Below are 22,427 nucleotides of genomic sequence, written 5' to 3' on the forward strand. Positions count from 1 at the left end.
ACAGGAATAACCAGCAGCCAGCACCCCATCACCATGAGCGCTTGCTGGGTTCTGTGACCAGTGTGATTCATCCTGGTAGAACAAGGAGGTTACTTCATGTAGTAAATGACCCAAAGGCTACACTAATTATCATGAGACCACACAGCAACCCATCAAGATATTTTTAGCCAGAATGGGCTTTAATTACCTAGTAGATAAAAAAAAAAAAAAAAAAAAAAAAGGTTAAGTACTTAGTACATAATTTCTTGAAGATCCCTTTTGATTAGAGATGGGGACCCAAGAGTTTCCTTTGACCTTCCAAAGGCAGATTTTTCCAGAGTTCAGAGTAACTTTGTCCTTTCTGCAGAGTCTTAATTATATTCTCACTTTGAAAGCAAACTTTTAAGAAACCCAAATCGTCCATCTAGCCACAACGTCAGTACAATTCCAATACAGAAACAGCATCTGGTACCTTTCCACTGAAAACACAACGTTCTCACCATCCATGTGCCAGCCTGAACCCCCAGAAAAAGAATTTTAGTCCATGACACAAAGAGGGTTTCAGAGAAAGAAGAAATTATCATATTTCTCTGTTCTGAGTGAGAACATTTAATCCTCTTCAAGTCCTCCACATTGCACACCTCCAGAAATGAGCAAATTCATGGCTAACGGCACACGGTCACATCGCTGCATGGGGGCACGCATCCAGAAATCCTAAAGCCAACACAGCAGCAGTGCAGCGGTTTGGATTTGCAGAGGACAACGCAGGACCAACACGCAGACTCCATAATCCTGCTCTTTCTTACCTCTGCTCTTGGAAACCAGCAGGTGGTAGCTTGCAAATTAAGTAGTAGAACAAAAAAAAAAAAAAATAATGAATAGTTTGGCAAAAATTACAGCAGTGTTTACAGGAAGGAAGGCAGGAACGAGCATAATGTGCTGCCAGAAATATGGAAGCGCATGTATTTTAGCATGACACAGGCTTCAGCAGAGACAGAGATACCAGATAGCTTGTAACAAAAAGAAAAAAACCCAACCACCAACCAAAAAAACCCCAACCATGAACGCTTTGCATCAGTCGATTAGAAGCCTGAAATACCCAGATGAAGCGGCAGCTCCCCTCCTCTGCTTTACTTTGGGGCTCCACAAAATAGTGCTTATCGAAATGAAATACTGAAATCATCTTAGGTGAGGGAACTGTGAAAGCAAGGAGGATGAAGGCATCCTTGCAGGCACTCGGAGCAACAGCCACGGCGCTGGCTGGCTCAGCATCGAGTGACTAACCAGAGCAGGCTGTCACAAAGGCGCCCTAACCTTTACCGTAGTGAACGCTCCCCGCCAAAGCACGCACCAGCCCAGAGCCAAAACCGTGGTATTTCTATGGACTTAGACAGACTATGTGCAAATTGTAATTTTTTTTATTTTTGAGAGCAGTATTTCAAAGCGCTGTTTTAAAGAAGGGCTTCAAGAACGCGGTGACGAAGACAACAAAGGGCTACTAAATTCTGTCTCAAGATAAAACTCGTGAATATAAAGGGATTCCCAAGAAAATATCAGTAATAATTTATTTCCAAAGCTCAACAGGAATTCAGATGGAATGCTAAAGGAGTGTTCAGCACACACCCTGCCCTCATGTCTGCAAAAAATGCAATCTTTCTGTAAAGTGAGGCTGTCAGAAGTGTACAGGTACCTGGGGCTTTGGGCGATTATAAAGAGGAGAACATTCCCCCATTAGAGGACATAATTCCTCTTGCTGCTCAAACTTTGAAGAGCTTTGGAGACCTTTGAAATATTATGAGCCATTTTCCAATATAAGAATCCATAGGGGAAAATAAATCCATAGTGCAGGCCAAGAACAAAAGAAGCGTCATATTTAGTGACCTGGTCATCTCCTGGTATTAAGCCCAACTTATGAGAGGTCTCAAGAGGTCACAAAGACTCATGTTCCTTCCGCAGAAACCCAGGCACGAATCCACAGAGCAGGTTAAGTGTGTGTAACACAAGCGACTCCTCACCGTCTCGCCCAAACACGGAACAGCGCTGATGTTGCCGGATGCCCGGTGCCAGCGGTGCTCCAGGATCCGGCACTCACACACCAGCGTGCCCGCGAGCGGCCACCTACCTCGCTCCTCCGCCCCCGAGCACCAGCGCAATGGCGTTTCCAGTCAGAACACGAGCCAGGCGAGAGAAGTCGGAGTGACGGTCCGGTGGTTTCTGGAATACGCGTTCGTACATCTCGATCTGCAGAGGAGAGGCACAAGATGCTCATTCTAAAGGCAGGGCAGAGTCTACGCCAGCAGCCAACAACATGCTGCTAGAAAGCGGGTGGACGGCTGTTCTTCAAATGGAAAGAGGGTTAATGAACTATCCAACAGTCCTAGTGACCATATGCATCTCTCCTGTTTCTATAGTAGCTGGGAGAATTTCACTGTAGCATCGTGTGGAGGAATGAAGGCAGGTTAATTAACGTTGATTGTGTGCAGCTGTGGGCTGGCTTCAGGGGCGGTGGGTTGGCTGGTGTGGATGATGTGCAGCTGTGGCTGGTTCCTGCTGAGGAGTTAAATAGCTCTAAGGACCATATGAAGAGAGGACCAGAGGAAGAGAGACCTGGAAGAAGCAGAGGGAGGAGAGAGCGTGCCTGGGATGTAGGAGAGACAAGGAGAAGGGTGCAGCAGAGCCACAAAGCAGGGTGGGCTGGCCTGAGAGGATGAAGAAACAGCACAGACAGTAGATGAACTGTTGAAACCTTGTGGGGCATTGGTGGCCGTGCCGGGGCCAGGCATGGGAACTGTTTATGGAAGCAACCTGGGATGGGGTGGTAAAAGCCTTGTTGCAGCCGGCGAGTTTTGAGAGTGCTGCGACAGCACAGTATTTTCTTTGGAGCTACTTCTCTGTCTTGACCAGGATTTGCGGTTAGTGGGGAGCATCACAAGCCTGCCTCCGCTAGACCTTTAGCACGGTTTTTGCAAGCACAGCGATCCCCCCGATGAGCAGGACACCACCGCACGCACACACCTATCCATATGACCTTCACTTCGTATTTACCGACTTTGGTTAATCAAAAAGCCAGGCACGCACCCATAAAGATGACATCAGCCCCTTAACCCTCTGCTTCCTACAGTAAACTGGGGCCAAACAGATTCAAAGAGAACACTGCCGGTGTAGCAGCCAGCTGCGCATCAGAGTATCATGGAGCATCCTTACCTCAGACCACCTTTGACAGACAGATTACAAGTATCACAGCTAAGAGACCAGCCACCAAAGCAGGAATCTCTTACCAGCTTGGGCAGGCTTCTTTTGGAAAAGACTCTGCGTGGACAGTGGAGATGAAGATGAGCAGAACACCAGCTCCGCATGTTCAGCCATTCCACGGTTCGGGAAGGGAGAGGTCCATCCTCCTTATGGAGCAGGACGAGTTGCTTCTGGGCTCGGACTGCGGTGTTCTCCAGCATCCTCTCCAGCTACAGCATGTTATACACATCAAAGGAACAGGGCCGTCAGGTATTTACTGCTCCAGCACCAGTTTAACAGAATACTATATTGTGAAATACACATATTTTTTAAACTTACATATTTATATACGCACAGAGATATATATATGTCTGACCTCCATTCCAATCTGAATCTGCAGACAACTACGCACACTAAGAACCCTCAAACAAGATTTATTTGGACAACTACATTGTTAGTTGAGGGCTTATATGGCACACAGAGCTCTAAAATCAAGGATTCAAACCTGAACGCTGAAAATTGAATGCTTTGTACCTAACACATCAACCATTAAAGATACAGCACAGACACGCTGTTCACGCAAAGCGATATAGCTTCCCAAGTCATACTTAAGCCTACAACCCTTCAGCACGTTTTGTTCTTCCACCCCCAATCACACCACTTTTTTCCTCCTTGCATTCCTTGGTTTTATGGGTTTTTTTATATTTTTCTTGTTTTCAGCAACTGATGGCGACTTGCTGTCGCTGTGCTTCCTGCCTCCCACACACCGTCATGAGGAACCAGCACAAAGTGACACACCAGAACGCTGCAGGTGATACCAGCCCCAGGCTCTTCGGAAGCCAGACCAAGCCCTTCACAATCCTAATAAAACCCACTTGTGACCTCATCTTTAAATTTCTTACAGAATTTCTGTGCCTGGTCAAACTTCGGTAATAAAATATAAAAAATAAAAATAGATAGAAAGGGGAAAAAAATAGAGCTTACACTCTGTAATAAAATATATTCAATTAATCGTAAAAGGCAATTGATACCTATTTTTTCCTATGCACACACCATAAATTCCAGCCAGGCAGAAAAGGATTTCTTTCTCTATCTGCAGCTCCTGCAAAGATAGCCTCGGCAGAAAGGCAAAGCTTCAAAGCAATTTGACTTTTGGTTTACCATTAGCCAAAATGACTCTTTAGAGGAAAAGAACATAGCTGGAAATACTTCTAGACAAAACCTGCCATGGCAGAGGCTTCTCATTCAATTCTTTTTCTATTTCTAAGACGCATTTCTCAGGAATAGTTTGTATTTCTGTATTTCCTAGGTATTAAGCCCAGGAAAATCCCCGAGTATGAAAAGCCCTTCTTTGACCTGGACCATTAACACTGCAGGCAGGGAAGGAGTGATTTCCACACCTCTCCAACAGTAGGCTCTTGGTCTCCCAACCCAACGATCAAGATGCAGTCAGCCTGTCGGATGCAGCGCTGAGTCCAGGGAGTCAGGGTGCTGTCCGCCTGGTACAGCACGATGCGGTGAATATCCTCCTGCTGTCCCAGCCAGCTAGTCAGACGGTATTCATGGATACTGGGGACAGAAAAGAAAAAAAAAAACCAACAGAAATTCAAATGGTTTTATATCACAGCTCCTAACAGAGTAGAGAGAATCTTACATGTTGACCAAAACAATCTGAAGGGCATCAGGGAGCTGCATTTCTTGCTCATGCAGTTTAAGAACCTTATCTGCTCCTGTTTCCAGGCTTGTGCTTGCTTTATTTCTCCATTATTTGTATCATTAGATATACACACAAAGGAAAGAGGATGCAGCGATGCCTAACTTCAGTACGACTTCCATGTCATCCCTAGGAACGAGCACGCAATACCCACCCGGCGCAACTCAGCTTTTCCAATTTCACAAATGAGAAAGTAACTATGGAAAAATCCCACCCACATTGGAACCGAATACTCTTGAAAAGTTGTCCCAAACACCTGGATGAGAAAGCACAACCTACGTCAGAACACAGGATGTTACTCCCAATTACTTTATACGACCAGCAGAGTATCTTTCCACATTTTTTTTCTAAGTAATAATGAGGGTAGGTACCTATCCAGCGCAGCAGAACCAAGTCGCTGTTTGATGTTATCACTGGTGAGCAGCAGAGCAGGACCTGGAAGAAGAAGTTTCATAGATGAATGCCTGCTATTCAGCTCCTGACAAACCACACTGAGGAAATGTAGCTGTAACAAACGTAGTTCTGTGAATTTGCTTTGAAGATCACAATGGATCGGTGTGTTGATCAAAGAAAAAAGAGCTGGCACAGTCTTCACAAAAATTTTCACACTTATCTACAATTAACATCTTCCCATTCTCCATATTCCCAGAGCTCTGTTGCTGCATTAGTCACAAGCTACAGGCTCTCTTTTATCGCACTGCTCTGTCACGCAGGATGCCAGCTTCCACGGCAGCTGCATCTTCACAACCACAACCACCAGAACATCCCATACCTTTTGCAACCACCGAAAGCCCAGGAATCTGGTTTCAAAGAAAAAATAAGCTACTTCACTAACCTACTGGAATACATAATTTGTTCATCCTGCACTGAACCAACTCCCCAGATGAATCCTAAAGTTCTCTGTTAGAGCTTTTAGAAGCTCTCATTATATAATAATAATAGCTCTATTAGAATGATAATATCATTATTATCTACGACTTCTTATTCAATGTGCCACCAAGAACCTACACCACAACCAACCCCGAGAGAAGAGACTCCCAGATCAGTAGGGCACAGGCTGACTCACACCACTTCCACTGCAGAGACAGGCGTACGTAAACACATATCTGGCAATAACATTATATCCGAGATGAATTTTGGTGCAAAAAGTTTCTTGCAGGCGCTTCATTATTCTTATTAGCAATTCTATTTCAGCAGCAGCAATACCTGCCACGTGCAATGAAGGATGCAGAACTGCAGATAAATACATAAAAACCCAAAGCAAAGCAAGCAAGGGATTCAGCTCACACCTAAAAAAAGTATTATCTGTCTCTAATTAAGAGAGAAATTCACATTTACAAACCACGGAAGTGTAGTCGCTTTGTATTAATGTTTTCGTTGTGTAATCCTTCATTGTTCCATTAACAAAATAACTGAAATCTATGTACGAAGTACCAAAACAGTTAATTAAGTGAGGTCTCTCAAGGCGCTAATAAAGCGGCATGGTTTAATGCATTTCGTAAAAATCAAGGAACCACGAATGAACAACGTGGTAAAAGGTCGCAATTTCACACTTACACGCTCAAAAAGCATAACCCCCAAAATGCAGCACATGGAGCTGGCCACCCTGTGCCATCCTGCGGGGCCAGCTCCCCCTCCAGCACTCGAGTCCTCCTGCAAAGGCTTCACGTTCAACATTCTGCAGCATTAGACTTGGATAAAACCTCAGAAGTATGAGTTTTCACCTTGTATTTTCAAACACCCCAATAATGCCTGCTCTTTGTCATGCTGCTGATGATGGAAGAACAAACAAAAATGGACAAAAATAGCCCCTAGGTGGAGACCAAAAGATTAAAAGCTGGTAAGAAAGCACCGACAGGAGGCTGACTTGAGGGCAGAATTTCATTTCCTTATCCTCTAGTAAAGCTTATGGTAGTCAGTTCCTACAAAAGCAACAAGTCCCAAGGAGATGGAATTGGTTTAGAAGCATTTCAACGGGTTTAACGTGCCCTTCAGCCCTGCACCTGTGCTGCTGCCCCTGTGCTCGCCCGACCACCTGCAGAACACGGCCCTGGCGCTTGCGGGGCTTCCTACCACCCGGTCTGTACCACTGGTAGGTTCTTCGGTCCGATCCGCCATCCAGCCTCACAAACAGCTGGTCTGGATGAGGAGGGGGTTCCCAGAAGAACTCCTGGTGACATTGCAGACAAAGGCAGCAGGCAGAGAGGGCAGGTCAATTTGGACAAAGCATTCAACAGCAGAGTTATCGTTCGTGTTCATTAACGTGCCAAAGTTGTCAGCAAAACAGAAATGATATGTAGACCAAATATTCTTCCTGGGTATGTGACTTACAAAGCTTTATGGCAGCGGCGGAAGTTTAGCAGGCAAAGACGAACAGCCAGGAATGCACAATGAGCTGAGAAGTGCAATAAGAACGTCGGGTAAGAGACCAACGCCGAAAAGGGAACAACATGCTCCACCTCCGCGCCTGCCTGTCACCTCCCCGCACCCGGTCACCGAGATCCCAGCACATCGGCAAAGGAGCCCGGAGCACACACAGCGATCTGATGTACCAAAGCCCTGGTCCTAAGGAGAAATGATGAAACCCCGTGGCCCCGGCAGCCAGGACACCTTCTACACAAGGTGAGAGGTGGACGTTGTAGAGCTGGGGTGCACCTTTACATGGGTCTAGGTGATGGCTACTTCGCCCACAGGTATCTCCTTGGGAGAACACCATCCCCATCGAGCATCTTTACATGGGTCCAGGTGATGGCTACTTCGCCCACAGGTATCTCCTTGGGAGAACACATCCCCATTGAGCATCTTTACATGGGTCCAGGTGATGGCTACTTCGCCCACAGGTATCTCCTTGGGAGAACACCATCCCCATCGAGCATCTTTACATGGGTCCAGGTGATGGCTACTTCGCCCACAGATATCTTGGGAGAACACATCTCCATTGAGCATCAGAAGAGCCTCGGAGAGACAGGTGGCTTCAGACACCATGCCCGTTCGCCTCACCTCTGTGTTTGGAAAAGGGGCAGTTCACATGACACAACACACGTGTATGGACGCACACGGAGCGGTGCCAGCTCGGGTGGGATCTGCCCCGCATCCCCTCCACACACCGGCAGCACGGCACAAAGGCAGCCAGACCCTTGTTTGTCCCCAGCACAGAACACAGTGATGCTTCCAACCAACCCAACTCCGTTTTGTTTCAGAAATAACCACCATCTGCTCTACACTTCCAATTCCTAGCAAGCTCCCAATTAACCAACCGTTAAATAACCTTCCATTAATGCGATGAAGAACACCAACATATGCGTTCTCATAAAACAGAATGACCAAAAGTGTTATTTAAATGAAACTGCTGAGAGCAACAAAGTTAGGAGGGGGAAAAAAAAAAAAGGTCATTCTCCAATACATACCCCTCCACCAGCCACACCAGCAGGCAGGAGCGTCCGAGATGATGTGTTAGTGCATCCTCAGTGTGCGTTTTAATTACACATCATCACCTAGTGATGCTCTCTCTGCACCCGACATCAGCCCCGTGTGCAATTTACAGGTGCAGGCGGCCCCCTGAGAACACCCCTGCACCCCCCAGCACCTTCCAGGGACTGCTCTCCTCCAGCAGGATTAGACACGGGGTGAACGGCTCCAAGTTAAAAGCGTAGGAGAGGTGATACGAGGTAACATTAAATATTTATCTAAGCCCAACAGTGTCTCTCTGACTGCGACCAACAGCAGATTGCCGGTGGAGAGGATGACAGCAAGGAAAACTTAATTACACTCTCCGAGCCTCCAGCAATTTGCAGCTCATGAATTTCTCAAGCCAGAGGTGGTGACTTTTCACAGCCCCTGGGGGATTTTTCTTTTAGCAAACTCGTTGGGATTCCGAATCCCAGCTGTTATGCACTTCAGGTAAGAAAAGTGCCTGGCAGCAGCCTTACCTCTGGGCACTGAGCATCATGATTCCTGGGGAAACCTCATGGAACATCTAAATGGGTACTCCAGGGCGATCTGTTTTTCAGTACAGAACTACAATTCCATGAAAGAGAAGCGAGAGGGGGGAAAAAATGCTGGCAAATATCAGGGGTCTAGTTCATTTTATCTTTCAAAAACAAAAGGCACTCAAGAAAAGGGTTGAGACAGCCCTTCAGCAAGGCTTCCCAGACCAAATCCTGCCCCAGTAAGGAGACAAGCATCACACGTGAGAGAGAGAACTCTTCCCTTCTGTCCAAAAATGTGCATGATACTCGCTTCGGTAATTTTTTTCCACATAACATCCATTTCATAAGATATGCAGGAGTGGGAATACAGATATCCTCGTTCTAAGTCTAATAAAGCGTGGTCAAAAAGTTGCCTAGAGGAACCAGAGGCCCCAAGGTCAAGGAGTGACCTGGATGCTTAGAAATGGTTGTAAATCCACCTCACCTGGGAAAAAACACTCACAGGAAGATACATCCAGTACAACGTGCACCACAGAAAAATTTTAGCACGGCAAACATATTTGCCTGGACTTCATCAAAAGAGAATTTATATTTAACCTAATAAAAGTCTACAAAATTATGCATCAAAGACACAGAACCGATAAATAAGTCTGATGTCCTAGTGTCAGATCTCACCCAACAAAAAATACCAGGTTGTACCCACCAGGCACCACATTAAACAGCATCGAAATCCAATCTGGGTGTGAGGAAGGGAAATTCAGGCAGAACTACAATTAAAAGCTCCAATAAATTATTAGTAAAGATATTTCAGTGAGCTTTCTAATACATTACACATTTTTAGAAATGAAAAGAACGCTTATATTTAAAGGGCAGAAAGGAAGGAGAGACACACATATGCTGGATGTGAATCCACCTCTACTTCAGTCTGAAATTATATATGATCAGAGGGGCTCCCACATACAATCACAATTCACACAGCCATGTGGTATCGTTTAGATAAAAGAACAAAAAAACAGTTAGGCAAATACTTTTTTAAAATCTGAATACTGCAAAAAAGCTTTTTGATAAGACATGCTCTCAGCTCTACCAGTATTAAGAGGAAAAAATATCAGTAATAAAACCAGACAGCACAAACATTGACCAGAAGTCATCGGCGTGGTTTTTTTTTTTGGTTTTGTTGTTTTGTTTTTTTTTTTTTTTACTTTGCACAGCAGTAAAACTTAACTGATTTCATCTCACTCCAGTACAGAAGTGGAAAATTCTGTCCCTGCTTTTTGGAAGTTTCATATCCTACATCCTCTTTCTTTGGAGACCCAGAGACCAAGGTTCAAAGAAATGGCTCCCACACCGAAGCACACGAGCAAACGCAACAAGGGAGCAGTGATGTAGCCTCTGGTCCACCACGCTCTGCAGGACCTTGCTGTTCCCTCCTCAACGCTCAGATCATTTTTTACATTTCTACCTGCCTCAAGATGAGAGCAGGTTCATGCGGAGTTATCGCCACCAGGTACCAAGGATCTGCTTCACCACCCAGCTTTTAACAGAACAAACCCCACGGAAACAGGAACACCCCTTAGTGTTTAACTGGGACACATCCGTACTGTCCAGAAACAATATCTGAATTATCATCAACCACAGAAACACCAAACCTCAGAGAAACCTGAACAAATTGATGGAATGAAGCTGCGGGTGGTACCGCACATTGATGCTCCCTGCATACAGAATGTAAGCACAACATGCCCAGAGTGCTCTGGGGGCCAGAGAGCCCAGTATGGAGAACAGTCTGGTCACGTGAGGTGTTCCCATTACCTATTTAAATAAATAAATAAATAGTTTGGAAAAAAAAAAATTAAACCCACACAACAGACTCAAGCAACCAAACCCGTAAGCCCTGCCTCTTTACAGGCAAAAGTGTTTTGGAAGGGGGAGGAGTGGAAAAAATAATAAAAAAAAGTAGATTCTGAATACTTTTCCAGTTCTTGTGGACAGCATATATCAATTCATGGTGTTACAAAGCTTCCACTGTCAAACTGAGCTACTGTGGCTCCCCCACCGCCCCTTTCTGCTCAAGCCATAGCCACAGGGGGGGTCCTGATGGCTGCACCCGGCATCGGCTGGGGTTTGGGGAGATAGGTAACAACACAACAGCTGAGGGGCACAAATCCTGCCCAGCAGGTGAGGGCTGGTTGAGAAAGCACCGACTAAAACACGGCTGGTACATCAATGTGACTGTCAGCCAGACACCAACCGCCTCGCTCCGTAACGAGCGGGCAGCCCCGGGCTTGCTGAGCATCCCTGCACACCAGCATCCCCCCCGGAGCACGGGCACCTCGCACGGTCACCCCTGGGGCTGAGAGATCCCCTGCCCCAACAGATCCTCGGTAAGCAATGAACAGCGCGCTAAACTTGTAATCTTAGTTACGCGGTCTGAAGGATGGATTGTGCACATATAATCCCTTCTATCTAAACCGCCGACCGAGCCTGGGACTAAGTCTGGATCCAGCCGTGCCAAAACTGCCCTCCGAGGAGTTCAGAGGGCACAGGGGTCCTTTCTGAACCTCACCACGCAATGGCAGCGTCTCCCTGACCGTTTTTTCTGACCCTGTCTTCTATGCAATACATAATCAAGTGTACTTTGCCATCAAACATTTTTAAACCATTGCATTCACTATCAAACTTTGTTAAATTGCTCTTTTGTACCAATAAACATATTGCTACTTCCCTCTTAGGAGTGAAACGCATCACTCATTCCGCGACAAGATACTCTGTCATTATTTTTATACCCCCTTAATAAGATGGAAGCAGTTAAAAAATTACAAAAAAAAAAAAAAAATCCTGTTAAATAGATTAACCCACACCCAGCTCCAACTCATGGCACTGTCAATAGCCTTCTAATGCCAGTTCCAGGAAAAGAAAAACCATCCTCTAATTAATTTTGCAGGTTGTGTTACAACCCAGCCTGCATCCCGACCGCAGGGATCATCCCTGGATCTGCAGCAGCTGGTACCTCGCTGATCCTTGCGGAGATCTCTGTGTTACTGCCTGCGCCCTCCTGATTTCTTCCGTCCTCTGGGCTCCAACCTGCAGCAAGGGGATTTGAGGTATCACTGCAATATGCATCCGAGATAAAATTAACAGGAAGAGTAAGGAATTTCCTAAAATAATATATTAAGTTGCAAAAGAAAGCTAAAACTGATGGCTTTCACCCCACCCTAAGGCTACCCTCCGCCGCTCTGGCACCTATGTCAAGCCCAGAGCAATGGAACGATACGGATCAGATGTTCAGTCAACTGTTGAATGGTAACATCTGATTTCCATCTACAATTTCAAAAGTCAGTTCAAGAACCACCAAAAGAATAAACAAAATATGCCAACAGCAGCAAATCTACACAGCAAACTCCCTTATTTTCAAAATTAGGAACGTATACACTGAAAGAGACTTCCTTAAGAGAAAGCTTTTCAATTAAGCCTTCTCAAGCATATTAAATAGCACCTCTCATTTCCATAAATACATTCAAGCCCTAATGGCAGTTCACACCCAAACCCCAAGCGCTAATTAGCCGCTGGGGCAGTAAGAAGCAGGTCAGCACCCAGGCGGCAGAGCACCAAGCTCCAGCACCCCAGCTGCCCCCCGAGCCCCTAACGCACACCTCATCATGCTAACAGCCAGATGAACAGTGAGACAATCTGAAAATAAACCAAAATTTTGCTTCATGACACCGACTATCCAAATCCTTGCATTTTTTGGAGGAAAAAAAAATATGTATCATTCCAAAACCCAGCCCCTTTCCCTATGGCAAAGCACCACCTGGCACATTGCGCACAGCACTGTCACACCCCAATAAGGAATATCCAAACAATCTATAGCTATATATTATATATAGCTATGTAAGTATATATATAATAATTATATATAATATAACAAGTATAAAGGGTAGTAAGTATAAAGAAAACACAAAAGCTCGGGGGAAAAAACCCAAGAAACCATCAACCACCTAAAAAACCCCAAACCCCCAAAACAAAACCAAAATTGAAAGAGAACGCTGTTTCCATTAAATAAAATTTTTTTTAAAAAAAAAATAAAATACAGCCTGCACGAAAACCCTCAGCCCTGTAGGGTACGTGAGCACGCAGAGCATGGGCAGAAGGTCACGCGGTGCCCCCGAGCGCCGCGGGGCTGAGCCCCCCAGCAGAGGCTACCGAGGCCGGGGCGCTGCTCTGCCAGCTGCGTGTTGAACCATACGGCTAGCTGTGTTTTCACACAACACTTTCCTCTTCCCACTGCAGCCGTCTGCTCCGTTTTGGCAAGAACTTCAGATGCCAAGGTTGTATAGTACCATCTATAGCTGCCAAGCACTACACAGTCATCATTTTAGGGAAAGAAAAAAGAAGGGTGAACGAGGGGAGGCCAAGCGATCACAACAAAACCCCTTGTTCATCACGTTCTAGTTGCTTTCAACTAGAAAGGTTATTTTTATTCCGAATAGTCCATCTACCTACTTAAGTTTCTGTTTATTTTATTTACAGGCTCCTAGTGCTGTCACCCATCAAAACAAGCTGGCAACAATCCATACGAAGTACCCATTAGCAATATAGCTACGGCTGAGATCTCCATTATGGAATGTAAATTTTTTCTGCCATCTCAAAATAAAGAGGGATCTTCAAACACCCACCAATTAGTTCTCACTGTAACACATCTCCACCGCAAGATGCACACAAATTCATATTTCAAAAGGTTAAAGCGTTTGAGCATTAACAGCTCTTTCCCATGCCTGCTCACCTAGAAGATTTTTCTAAGCAGAATAACAAGTGAACGGTCCAGATACCCTTAAGGTCAAAAAAGGAAATAACCAATAAATGTAAGTGGTTATACCTCAAGCATCACGTAACCTGTACTTTTCAAAATAAGAAGTCACAAGATAGCAGACTAACAATTCATCAAAGGACCACAGGAGATTTAACTCAAGAGTATCTGTGATAGCGCATGAGGATGGGAAGGGGACGTTCAGGAAATGTCACACTGCAGTACCAAGCGTGAACCGAATTGAGAATTAAAAACACAGTTTTGTGAGCAACTGGAACTTGCACACACAACTTCGCCAACGGATAAAGCAGTTAATGACTCAGTTGTGAGCTGAACACATGGTTCTGTGAGCACGAGACAGACAGACAAGCTGGCAGCAAAGAGGACGATGATTTAGGACTTAAGTTTGGACTTCCAGTGCCAACCTGGATCTCCTCCACGAGCTACTTCCATCAAGTTTTATACTTACCACTCACTGCATTACCTCACGGAAAGAAAACTGTAGAAGAAATCCTTTGCTGGAGGCGGCTGTACAACCGAGGAAGCCTGGAAGACTCTCACACGTGAGAGGGAGGACCAGCCTCCTGGACAGGCACTGTGGGAAGCCCAGCGGCAGTGGGGTTTGTCCACTTTCCCAAACTTGGAAACAGAATCAGAGCTGGTGATGCTCATTGTACCATTTGCTACCAAGGATTTTTTTATTCCTCATTAGATGGTCAGGGAGAGCATTAGGACAAAATGCGAAATAGCAACAGCGAAGCCAGCCGCAGGACACATCCCCGCATCGGTGTCTCCAGCAAGTCCCAGTAAGACTTTTTGTCTCACAGCTGATGGCAGCCATGGCAAGAGGCCAGACAGATTGGCTAATATTTCTGAGTCATTAAGGCTACCAAGTTTTCCACTAAAATGAAACGCACGTTTTAAAGCGGGGACGGGAGCAGGGAGCATGAAAAAGGCAGATCCTGAGCACTGCTGCAGCGCTACCGCCCTAACACGGCACAAACCCACCTCTGATGGACAGACACCTGGCCATACCCCGCTCAAAAGATCAGCAGCATTTATACCCCGTGATGCAGCAACACATAAACACTCCTTACCCACAGCGCTGAGAGCATGCTTGAGCTCCAGCGTAAAAGCTGTAAGTGGCACCTCTTCAGACACCGGCATAATTGCTACCGTGGAGAGGTTGCTGGCGGGATTTCCGGCATCCCACTTGCTGCTCGAGCTGTGTAATCCAAGAGGATGACCTGTTTGAAAAGAAAAAGCTTGCCATCAGCCAGCTGGGAAAGCTAGGTGTCACTTCATTGTTTTCAACTGTCAGGCAGCAAGGAAAGCGTGACTGAACTGCTGAACCCAAGAGAGATGTACCATCCCCCGTACCACACCAAGAAGTGCCCACATATGGCAGTCGTAAAAGGATGAAGAATAATTTTCATCATTTTTGGCTGCTGACATAGCATGTTTGGATAGATATTAGGTCTTGTTAAAAATATCTGGCTGCCAGGAACAGGTTAAACGCAACGTGCACTTACCTGACCTGTTAAGATAAAAAGGCACTTTGAATGGCCACAGTTTTGGAACAGGCGTTGAGGTAGCCCACAGGAGGAATTAATTTAACCAACAAACCCCCCAAACCTGCTGTCAGTATCAAAATATTCCAAAAATTAACATTCACTTTTGATGGTATTCCTGATCCAGGAAATAAATACCTGTTTTCAACAAAGTTCCTATAAGGAATGTTTATCTCCACCTATTTTCACTTCTCTCCAAGACGGGAAAATGTGGAGCTTTACAGATAGATATGTGCTTCAGAGTATTAAAAGAAAATATGGAACCTCTGAAGTAGCTGCAAAGTAACCGTGAAGGATCTCCAATAAAATATGGTAAGCTGAGGGAGGACAGTCTGGGCAGAAGAAAGCATTTTTCGACAGAAGCGTGTGATGTGTGTGTGGTGATTAAGATCTTCCTGGATGGCTGGGAACGGGAAAAGGTCAGTGATAGTGGTGTTCCACAAACCCCTCATTTTGATACTATTCTCTTTAACTAAGCCTTCCCAGGCAACCTTACCTTGCTGCTAATGCCTATCAGCTCAGCTCTAAGCACCCGAGATAAGCTCCTGCTGATGCCCTTGCACCCAGCAAAGGCTTAAGGTGCACCACTAAGAAGAATCCTTGAGATGGACGTGTGGAAGTACTTGATATACCATATGAAAACTCAAAGTCTACATGCAAGAGCGACAGTACGCTGCAGGACTCAAAGAAATATCAGATAAACTTCTCTCAGCTATATTCAGCTGTTAAGTTATTCCTTTCAAGTCTTCTGAAATAGCTCTGCACAGAACATTAAATGGTTTTATCCAAGCTTTTTGGCAATCTTCAAGAAGGTATTCAGAGGTTCAAACAAGTTACACACCACTGCTCAACTCCTTCAACCCCACCAGTCCCTCCCTCCTCGGGACTTCAGTGGTGGGCGAAGCTCTGACTGAACTCCCATTACCGTCACTTAATTTTTCTCCCATTTTCTCCAAAATGCACGTTGCCCCATTTCCCAAACAGCGTGGGCTCTGCCCAAGGCCACAAAGGCACCTCAGCACTGCTAACGTTTCAGTGCAAATATCACTAGAGATTGGTACGTGACCGATGGCGCACGGAAAGCTGAGCAGACTTTCCCGTTCACTCCCCAAGCCTGCTCCAAAACATGGGAATTGGCATTTTCGGTCTCCTTGGATGACAGCAAAACCAGCAATAAAAGTAATTAAAAACCCCAAACAAACAAAACCCAACCAACCTACAACAGCAAAGTAGCCACAACACCCTCAGCAGTTAATGTGCATCTCTTGTCTTTTAAAAGCCACTCAAGAAAATTTGGAAAATTTCCTCCTACTCACTTCAATCGGAAAATACATTTCGTTTCGCCTTCGCCACATACATAAAGCTTAAAACCAATGCACAGCAGACCATTTCTTCTCAGACAATTCATTAAAATAATGCAAATACAGACATATTAAGTTGGTCTACATGCAGATGCCACTCAGCATGACTATCTGATTCACATCTATTACAGCTGCTGTTTCCAATGTTCCCTCGGAGCATTTCTCTTGCAAGAAATTTCAAGGAAATTTCACTGCACATATGCAGCACTACTGTTCCGTCTCAATTGCAAATCATTCCATTCCCACACTTAATTAACCATGCTCTGCCAAAAAAAAAAATATATTCTAGACATATATATAATAAAATTACCATTCAACTTGTGACAACAGCTATAATATTTAGTGACAAATTCTCTTTACAAGTATGCACTTTCTGTTTCCAGATTTAACGATGTAAATCCAGCTCGAAGGAAGCACCAGCATCAATGGGAGTAGTCCAGGAATGAGTCTTACCTCCCTGCTGAAGGCTGCCAAGAATCTTCTCACCCAGTAAGTGAATAAGTCTAGTCACAACCTAGCAATGGGAGAGAAAAGAAAAAGAAAATAAACAGACATTCAGGCAGAAGGTACTAAAAATAGCACATCTAAATGGATACTTCCAAAGTTTTGGAAGATGTTATCTCAAATTGAACCACAAGGTTTTGTAAGCACAACTTCTTTCCTGGCTGTAACGATTGGTGACTGATCATTTGTCTTGATTTCTTTTACCTTATTTTACTCTAATCTGGAAAAACAAGAAAACAAAACAGCGGTATTTAACTTGCCTTGGGAACAAAAGGGAAAAAAAAAAATCCAATTATTTGGGGAAACATGTCAAATTGCATTTTCAGTTCTCGTATCTCTCTACGGCACACTTGCACCTCTTCAGTCACGCTCGCGGTTCCATTACACACCTCCACTTTCTGTAGGTACCAAAGGCTTAGAAACCTTCAGCCTGTACCCAAACAGTCCCCCCAGTCTGGTTCCACCTCAGCCCCTGTGAATTAAGTTTAAGACATCTTGAATAAAAAAATATAAAAATAAAAAGCACATACTCTAACCCCCTTGCAGAATCAGAACAAACCACCTAAGAAATCGCTTTCCCCCTCAAATCATGTTTGCGTGGTACCTTTGAAGGGGCAGATCTTTTCCCAGCTTGTTTTCCAACAGGATTGCATCAATATAAACCAGTATTCAAACAGCCAAGCATATCCGAAAACTGACAAGCTTATCTCCAACGTTAATAATCATTAATTCCCAACAAGTGGTGTAGCAGAAGACTAGTATCTGCAATACCAAGGAGCGAGACTTGGAAAATGCATCATTTATTCCGAAAATCTATGTGCAAATGTTTTACCAAATAAGCAAAATAAGATATTTAAATGCATTAAGAATTAATAGAGCAATCATTAGATACTTGCCCCCAAATGAATAATTCAAGGTCCAAATAACTCTTTATCTTCAGGAGGGCGCAAAAAACAACCCCAAAACCACCATAAAAGTTCTCCAAACTCTTAACAAGCTAAACAAGCAGCAGCAAATGGATTCTGGAGACAGACAGACACGCTGTTCCCATAAGAACAGGCACTTCAGGATGTGTCTTTCAAACAGAAGACCATGTAAGCATCAAGACAGGTCAGCATGCCCATCGGAATCATTTATATATCCCGCTTTCAAAAAAAAACCAAAAAAAACACACCAAAAAAATCCAACCACCAAAAAACCCAACCTGAAACAATAAATTGTCCTAAACTATGAAACTCCATAGCTTTAACGAGCACCAATATGTTTTTAAGCATCCATAGGAGGAAGGGAGCAGAGCGAACAGGCAGCTTCCGACACAGCGCGACATACAGCGGAGCAAGGGTAAGAGCTAAACCGAGTTATTTCAGGGATTTCTGTCCCACGGCTGTAACTACATGTTCCTCCAGATGCCACATCAACCATCTCCTCGGTGAGCCAAGTTCAACTTCTTTAAAGCTGCTCTTGTTTGCACCAGCGCCGACACACAGCGCGGCCACCCACTCCGTGCTGGGCGGACACCGACAGCGGGCGAGCTCCCGGCCCCCCTCCTCCCTCCTTCGCCTGGAATCTCCGGCGGGATCTACAACGCTTCTGCTTCTCCAAAACACCACCAGAGCCCGTGGCCACCCAGCCGCCCGGCAGGCTCGTTCCTACTTCAACAACGCCAGGATCTGCAGTTCTGGGGTTCAATAAATGGCACTGGGTGGATCTATAGAAAATTGCCCCGATTACATGGAACAGGGAGAGAAAGAGGGAATTCTTAACAAAAATTAAGAGGCTGGTTGTCCTTCCGAAGGGAGATAACCCGCCTCTCGAGAGCATTCGCTGTACCCAGCTCACAGGCTGTCACTGAACCACCCGTACCTGCCCAGCAGGACTCTCCTTAAGCAGTTTGGGAAGGTGTTATGAACGTTTTACACTTCTGATCCACTTCAAACATCAGAATCTTAATTACTTACTAAAACCATCTCCTATATTTAGAACTTTTTCTGCTTTACCGACAGCTAAGGAGAGCTCCAGCTAAGTTAAAGAAAATGTCCAAGGTTAATGATGGAATGAAGCACAGATCCTATTGGTCTCATTTTCCAGTTGGCTGCATCTATTACCGGGAAATATTATTTGTCTTGTTTGCTAGAGCAAACCTTACTGCCTTGGTACGTATAGATATGGAAAAATTATTTCCCCGGTGACTTTGTAAGACAAGCAAGTTGCTAACCATAATGGGATGAGTCACTCTGTCGCAGTCATGGCAACGTTGAAGGAACATCAATTTGAGATCAGAGCTAAGAACTGGCCTGAAATTTCCTTCGAGTTTTATATTACATACACTGAATTTTGTTTCACAAAAAGGCAATGCTTGCCTTTAAAAGAGACTTGTCCACCTGTCTGGGGGAGAAGTCGATAGAAATCCCATCTCCCCATTGACAACAGAGCCAACCTTCACTGATCGACCTGCACCTGTTACTGCGCGGGGCAGCCAGAGCCATCTGCACCTGATTCAGTGCAACGGGAGAGAATTCAGAACCATCTCACACACACACAAATAAATTCATCCTTCCGGTTTTCAAGCACCTTCATTCTCCTCCCCCTTCCCCCCAGCAGCAGGGCGCAAGCTGTCGGGATGCAGCCGGAGCTGGTGCAGCACAGCTGGATGCAGCCTGAGACCGTCAGAAGGCACCCAGGGGACCTGGGAGACGACCAGGGTGCCGGGATGGGGGGGTAAGGGGGGGGCTGGTTTAACTTGGGGAGGGGGGGAAGCAAGCAGAAATTAGCCCCTGGACTAGGAGCTCTCGGACAGGGATTGGAGGGAAAGAGTTAGTCCAAGCACGCCTGGAGGAGATGGAGGCAGGTAACAGGGTAGCAGGTACCTCGGCGCGGACATCTGGGCATCATCCAGCAGTCGCCTTCCCTCACCCTACCCATCCAGCTGTATTTTGTAGGAAAAGCTCTGGGAAGTGGCAGCCAGGGTCAGGGCAAAGCAGAAAGGTAGGAACCGTAAGATTTTCTGCTGGAAAAACCAGACTGACCTGGGAGAAACGGGGAGTTCGCGGTGCCCCGGGGGTGCGGTGTGCCACAGCCCCCAGCCCTGCCCCCACACAGCTGAGCCGCTGCCCCACGGGTGCGGCTTTTCCAAAAGCAGGCAAGGCGTCTCCCCCTCTCCCACGCAAAGGCCAGTCCTTCCCAAGTGCCAGAAGAGCACAGAGCACTTCCCAGACATTGGTACACCAAGAGTGTCTCATGCCCACAGTGTCACCGTCACCCCAGGCAGGACAGCCTTCACAGCACGGTCGGAACGGTCAGCCCTGCTCATCCCTGCCGCGCATCCCGGGCTTTAGTCTCTTCCAGCACCCATCCACCCAGCCCTGCAAACACGCTCCCTGCTCCCCCAGGCACCAAGTCACAGCCCGATCCACCGGCGCAGAACCAGGCGGTTTAGATTTAAGGTCTGAAGAAAAAATGGGGAGCCCAGACCTCCCCAAGCACACCAGGAGGTTTCTGAATCAGGCGAGAATCGTTAACGACCTGCAAAGTAAATGCAACTTTTTGACCCCTTGTACTAGGGATAAAGCCAAACTTGGTTTAGTTTGTGAAGAAGTTGAATTTATCATTCCTCGTTATTAGAAACAGTGCGTGGATCCTGCTCAGTCAATCACGGTTAATCACTTTAACCGATAATGAGAACCCGCCACATCAATTAGGCACTCCTGTTGTACAGCCAGGCATTCCCAGAGCTACACCGCTGAACTGCCACGCTGCAGGATGAACTCGTCCTTGTGACAAGGAGTGCCCTCTCCTACCCGCTGCCACCACCTCAAGCTGTGAAATGACTCAGAAAGGTCACAAGGCTCCGCCAGCAAACTAAATATACACCCACGGGGTCCTGCGGCGCCGGTCCTGATGCTCGGAGCCTGCCCGGGTTGTAAAGATGACTGAACCCGCTTTCAAAAAAATCCCCACAGCAAACAAAAAAAATAATGATAATAATAAAAAAAATCTGCTCTCCTGAGTTTATGCAAAAGGCTTTCCAGGTCAGAAGGAAAAAACCCGACCTTACAGGTCTAAAAAGCTGAGTATACTTCCATCGCAAAAGCTGCTTGGGATTCCAGGTGCATCAGCACCCTTCTCCATAAGCCCCCAAACCTCCACTGTGACTGTAAATTCAAAACACCTCTCCCAGAGCAGGACATTCAGTCGAGACACACATTTTGCAAGTGAAATAAAGTGGTGTTGTTCCTCCTCCTCCCACCTACTCCCTTTTTCAGAATAACTCACCAGAACACTTTTGTATAGGGCAAAGCAGGATAAAGAGTGTTTCTCTCTCCCTCCACTGGCGTTAGAGAGCACCTTCCTCAGCACAACTCCCCACTCTGACCCTGCTCACCACTCACCACCTTATCTACCTAGAAACATGTTGTCCCCCCGGCTGTTTCTAGACCAACTCCATCCACAGCAAGACCCGCTCGAGCTCTCAGCGGCCTCCAACCCCCCCCCCCCCCCCAGCTCCTGCACATCAAATGTGAATGCCTGCTTCTGCATCCACCACAGCCACGGCTCGGGGAAAACATTCATTTTCCCTCTGCTTAACTAATAGTAAATTACTCAACAGACCTGCAGCCTCTGCATTGCAGGGCAAGGACCACATTTCATATTCCCAAGGGGACCGTATTTGCCTGCTTTAGGATGACTAATTCCAGTTTCAAAACAAACGCCCTTCAAGGATGAGGCCAGGCAGTATTGCAGCTCTGCATCACCTGCTAGCGACGGTGCCAACGCACAGCCGACTACTCCATCCATCCCAGCTCTCGGGTGTTATCCTGGAGCACCACTTGCTTCGCAGCTACTGTAATTACCACGCCAAGTGGTTATGGTCACTCTGCAGCGCTGTATTTCCTAGAATCCTTTTAAATATTTCCACCTATTATCCACACCTAGCTAACCTTCCAAGGCCGGGTTCTAGTTAAAGCTTTTGTTCCTACTCAACTGTGAAACTTAAAGGGATGCTTTGCAACAAGCCCTTTTGAAAATGATTTTCATGAGGATTCAGTTGTAAAATACTTGCCTGTGGATCTTTATTTCACACTGTGAAAACTACAGATTATCTGGCAAATCAGCTCTCTGCTGACAGGTAACGATGGCCCCACAGCTTTGTCCCACCTTAGCTAACTTTCAACACCACCACTGTAGAGAAATCATGGGAAAATGTCACAAAACCTACAGCGCTATCCAAATTCACAAGTAACAACTCATCGATGTAAAAGGTACCATGCAGTACAGATCCATTTCAGTTACAACAGGAGAAACATCTAGAAGAACGAAACCCAAACCTAACGTACC

At 45.8% G+C, this 22,427-nt stretch overlaps 1 protein-coding gene across 4 annotated transcripts in view; it reads right to left on the reverse strand.

Moving 5' to 3' along the window:
• The window catches only part of PNPLA7 (patatin like phospholipase domain containing 7), a 125,517-nt gene that overhangs the window by 47,737 nt on the left and 55,353 nt on the right, over window positions 1–22,427 (reverse strand). For all 4 annotated transcript variants that reach the window (XM_040607728.1, XM_040607730.1, XM_040607732.1 and 1 more), the window contains exons 21-26: window positions 17,043–17,103; window positions 14,755–14,904; window positions 5,296–5,359; window positions 4,611–4,779; window positions 3,258–3,440; window positions 2,102–2,220 (exon numbers count right to left, since the gene is read on the reverse strand). In XM_040607728.1, coding sequence (XP_040463662.1) covers window positions 2,102–2,220; window positions 3,258–3,440; window positions 4,611–4,779; window positions 5,296–5,359; window positions 14,755–14,904; window positions 17,043–17,103 — 746 coding nt within the window. The remainder of the gene's footprint in view (window positions 1–2,101; window positions 2,221–3,257; window positions 3,441–4,610; window positions 4,780–5,295; window positions 5,360–14,754; window positions 14,905–17,042; window positions 17,104–22,427) is intronic.

The sequence above is a fragment of the Falco naumanni genome, chromosome 9 (assembly GCF_017639655.2).
Source record: "Falco naumanni isolate bFalNau1 chromosome 9, bFalNau1.pat, whole genome shotgun sequence".
Taxonomy (NCBI): domain Eukaryota; kingdom Metazoa; phylum Chordata; class Aves; order Falconiformes; family Falconidae; genus Falco; species Falco naumanni.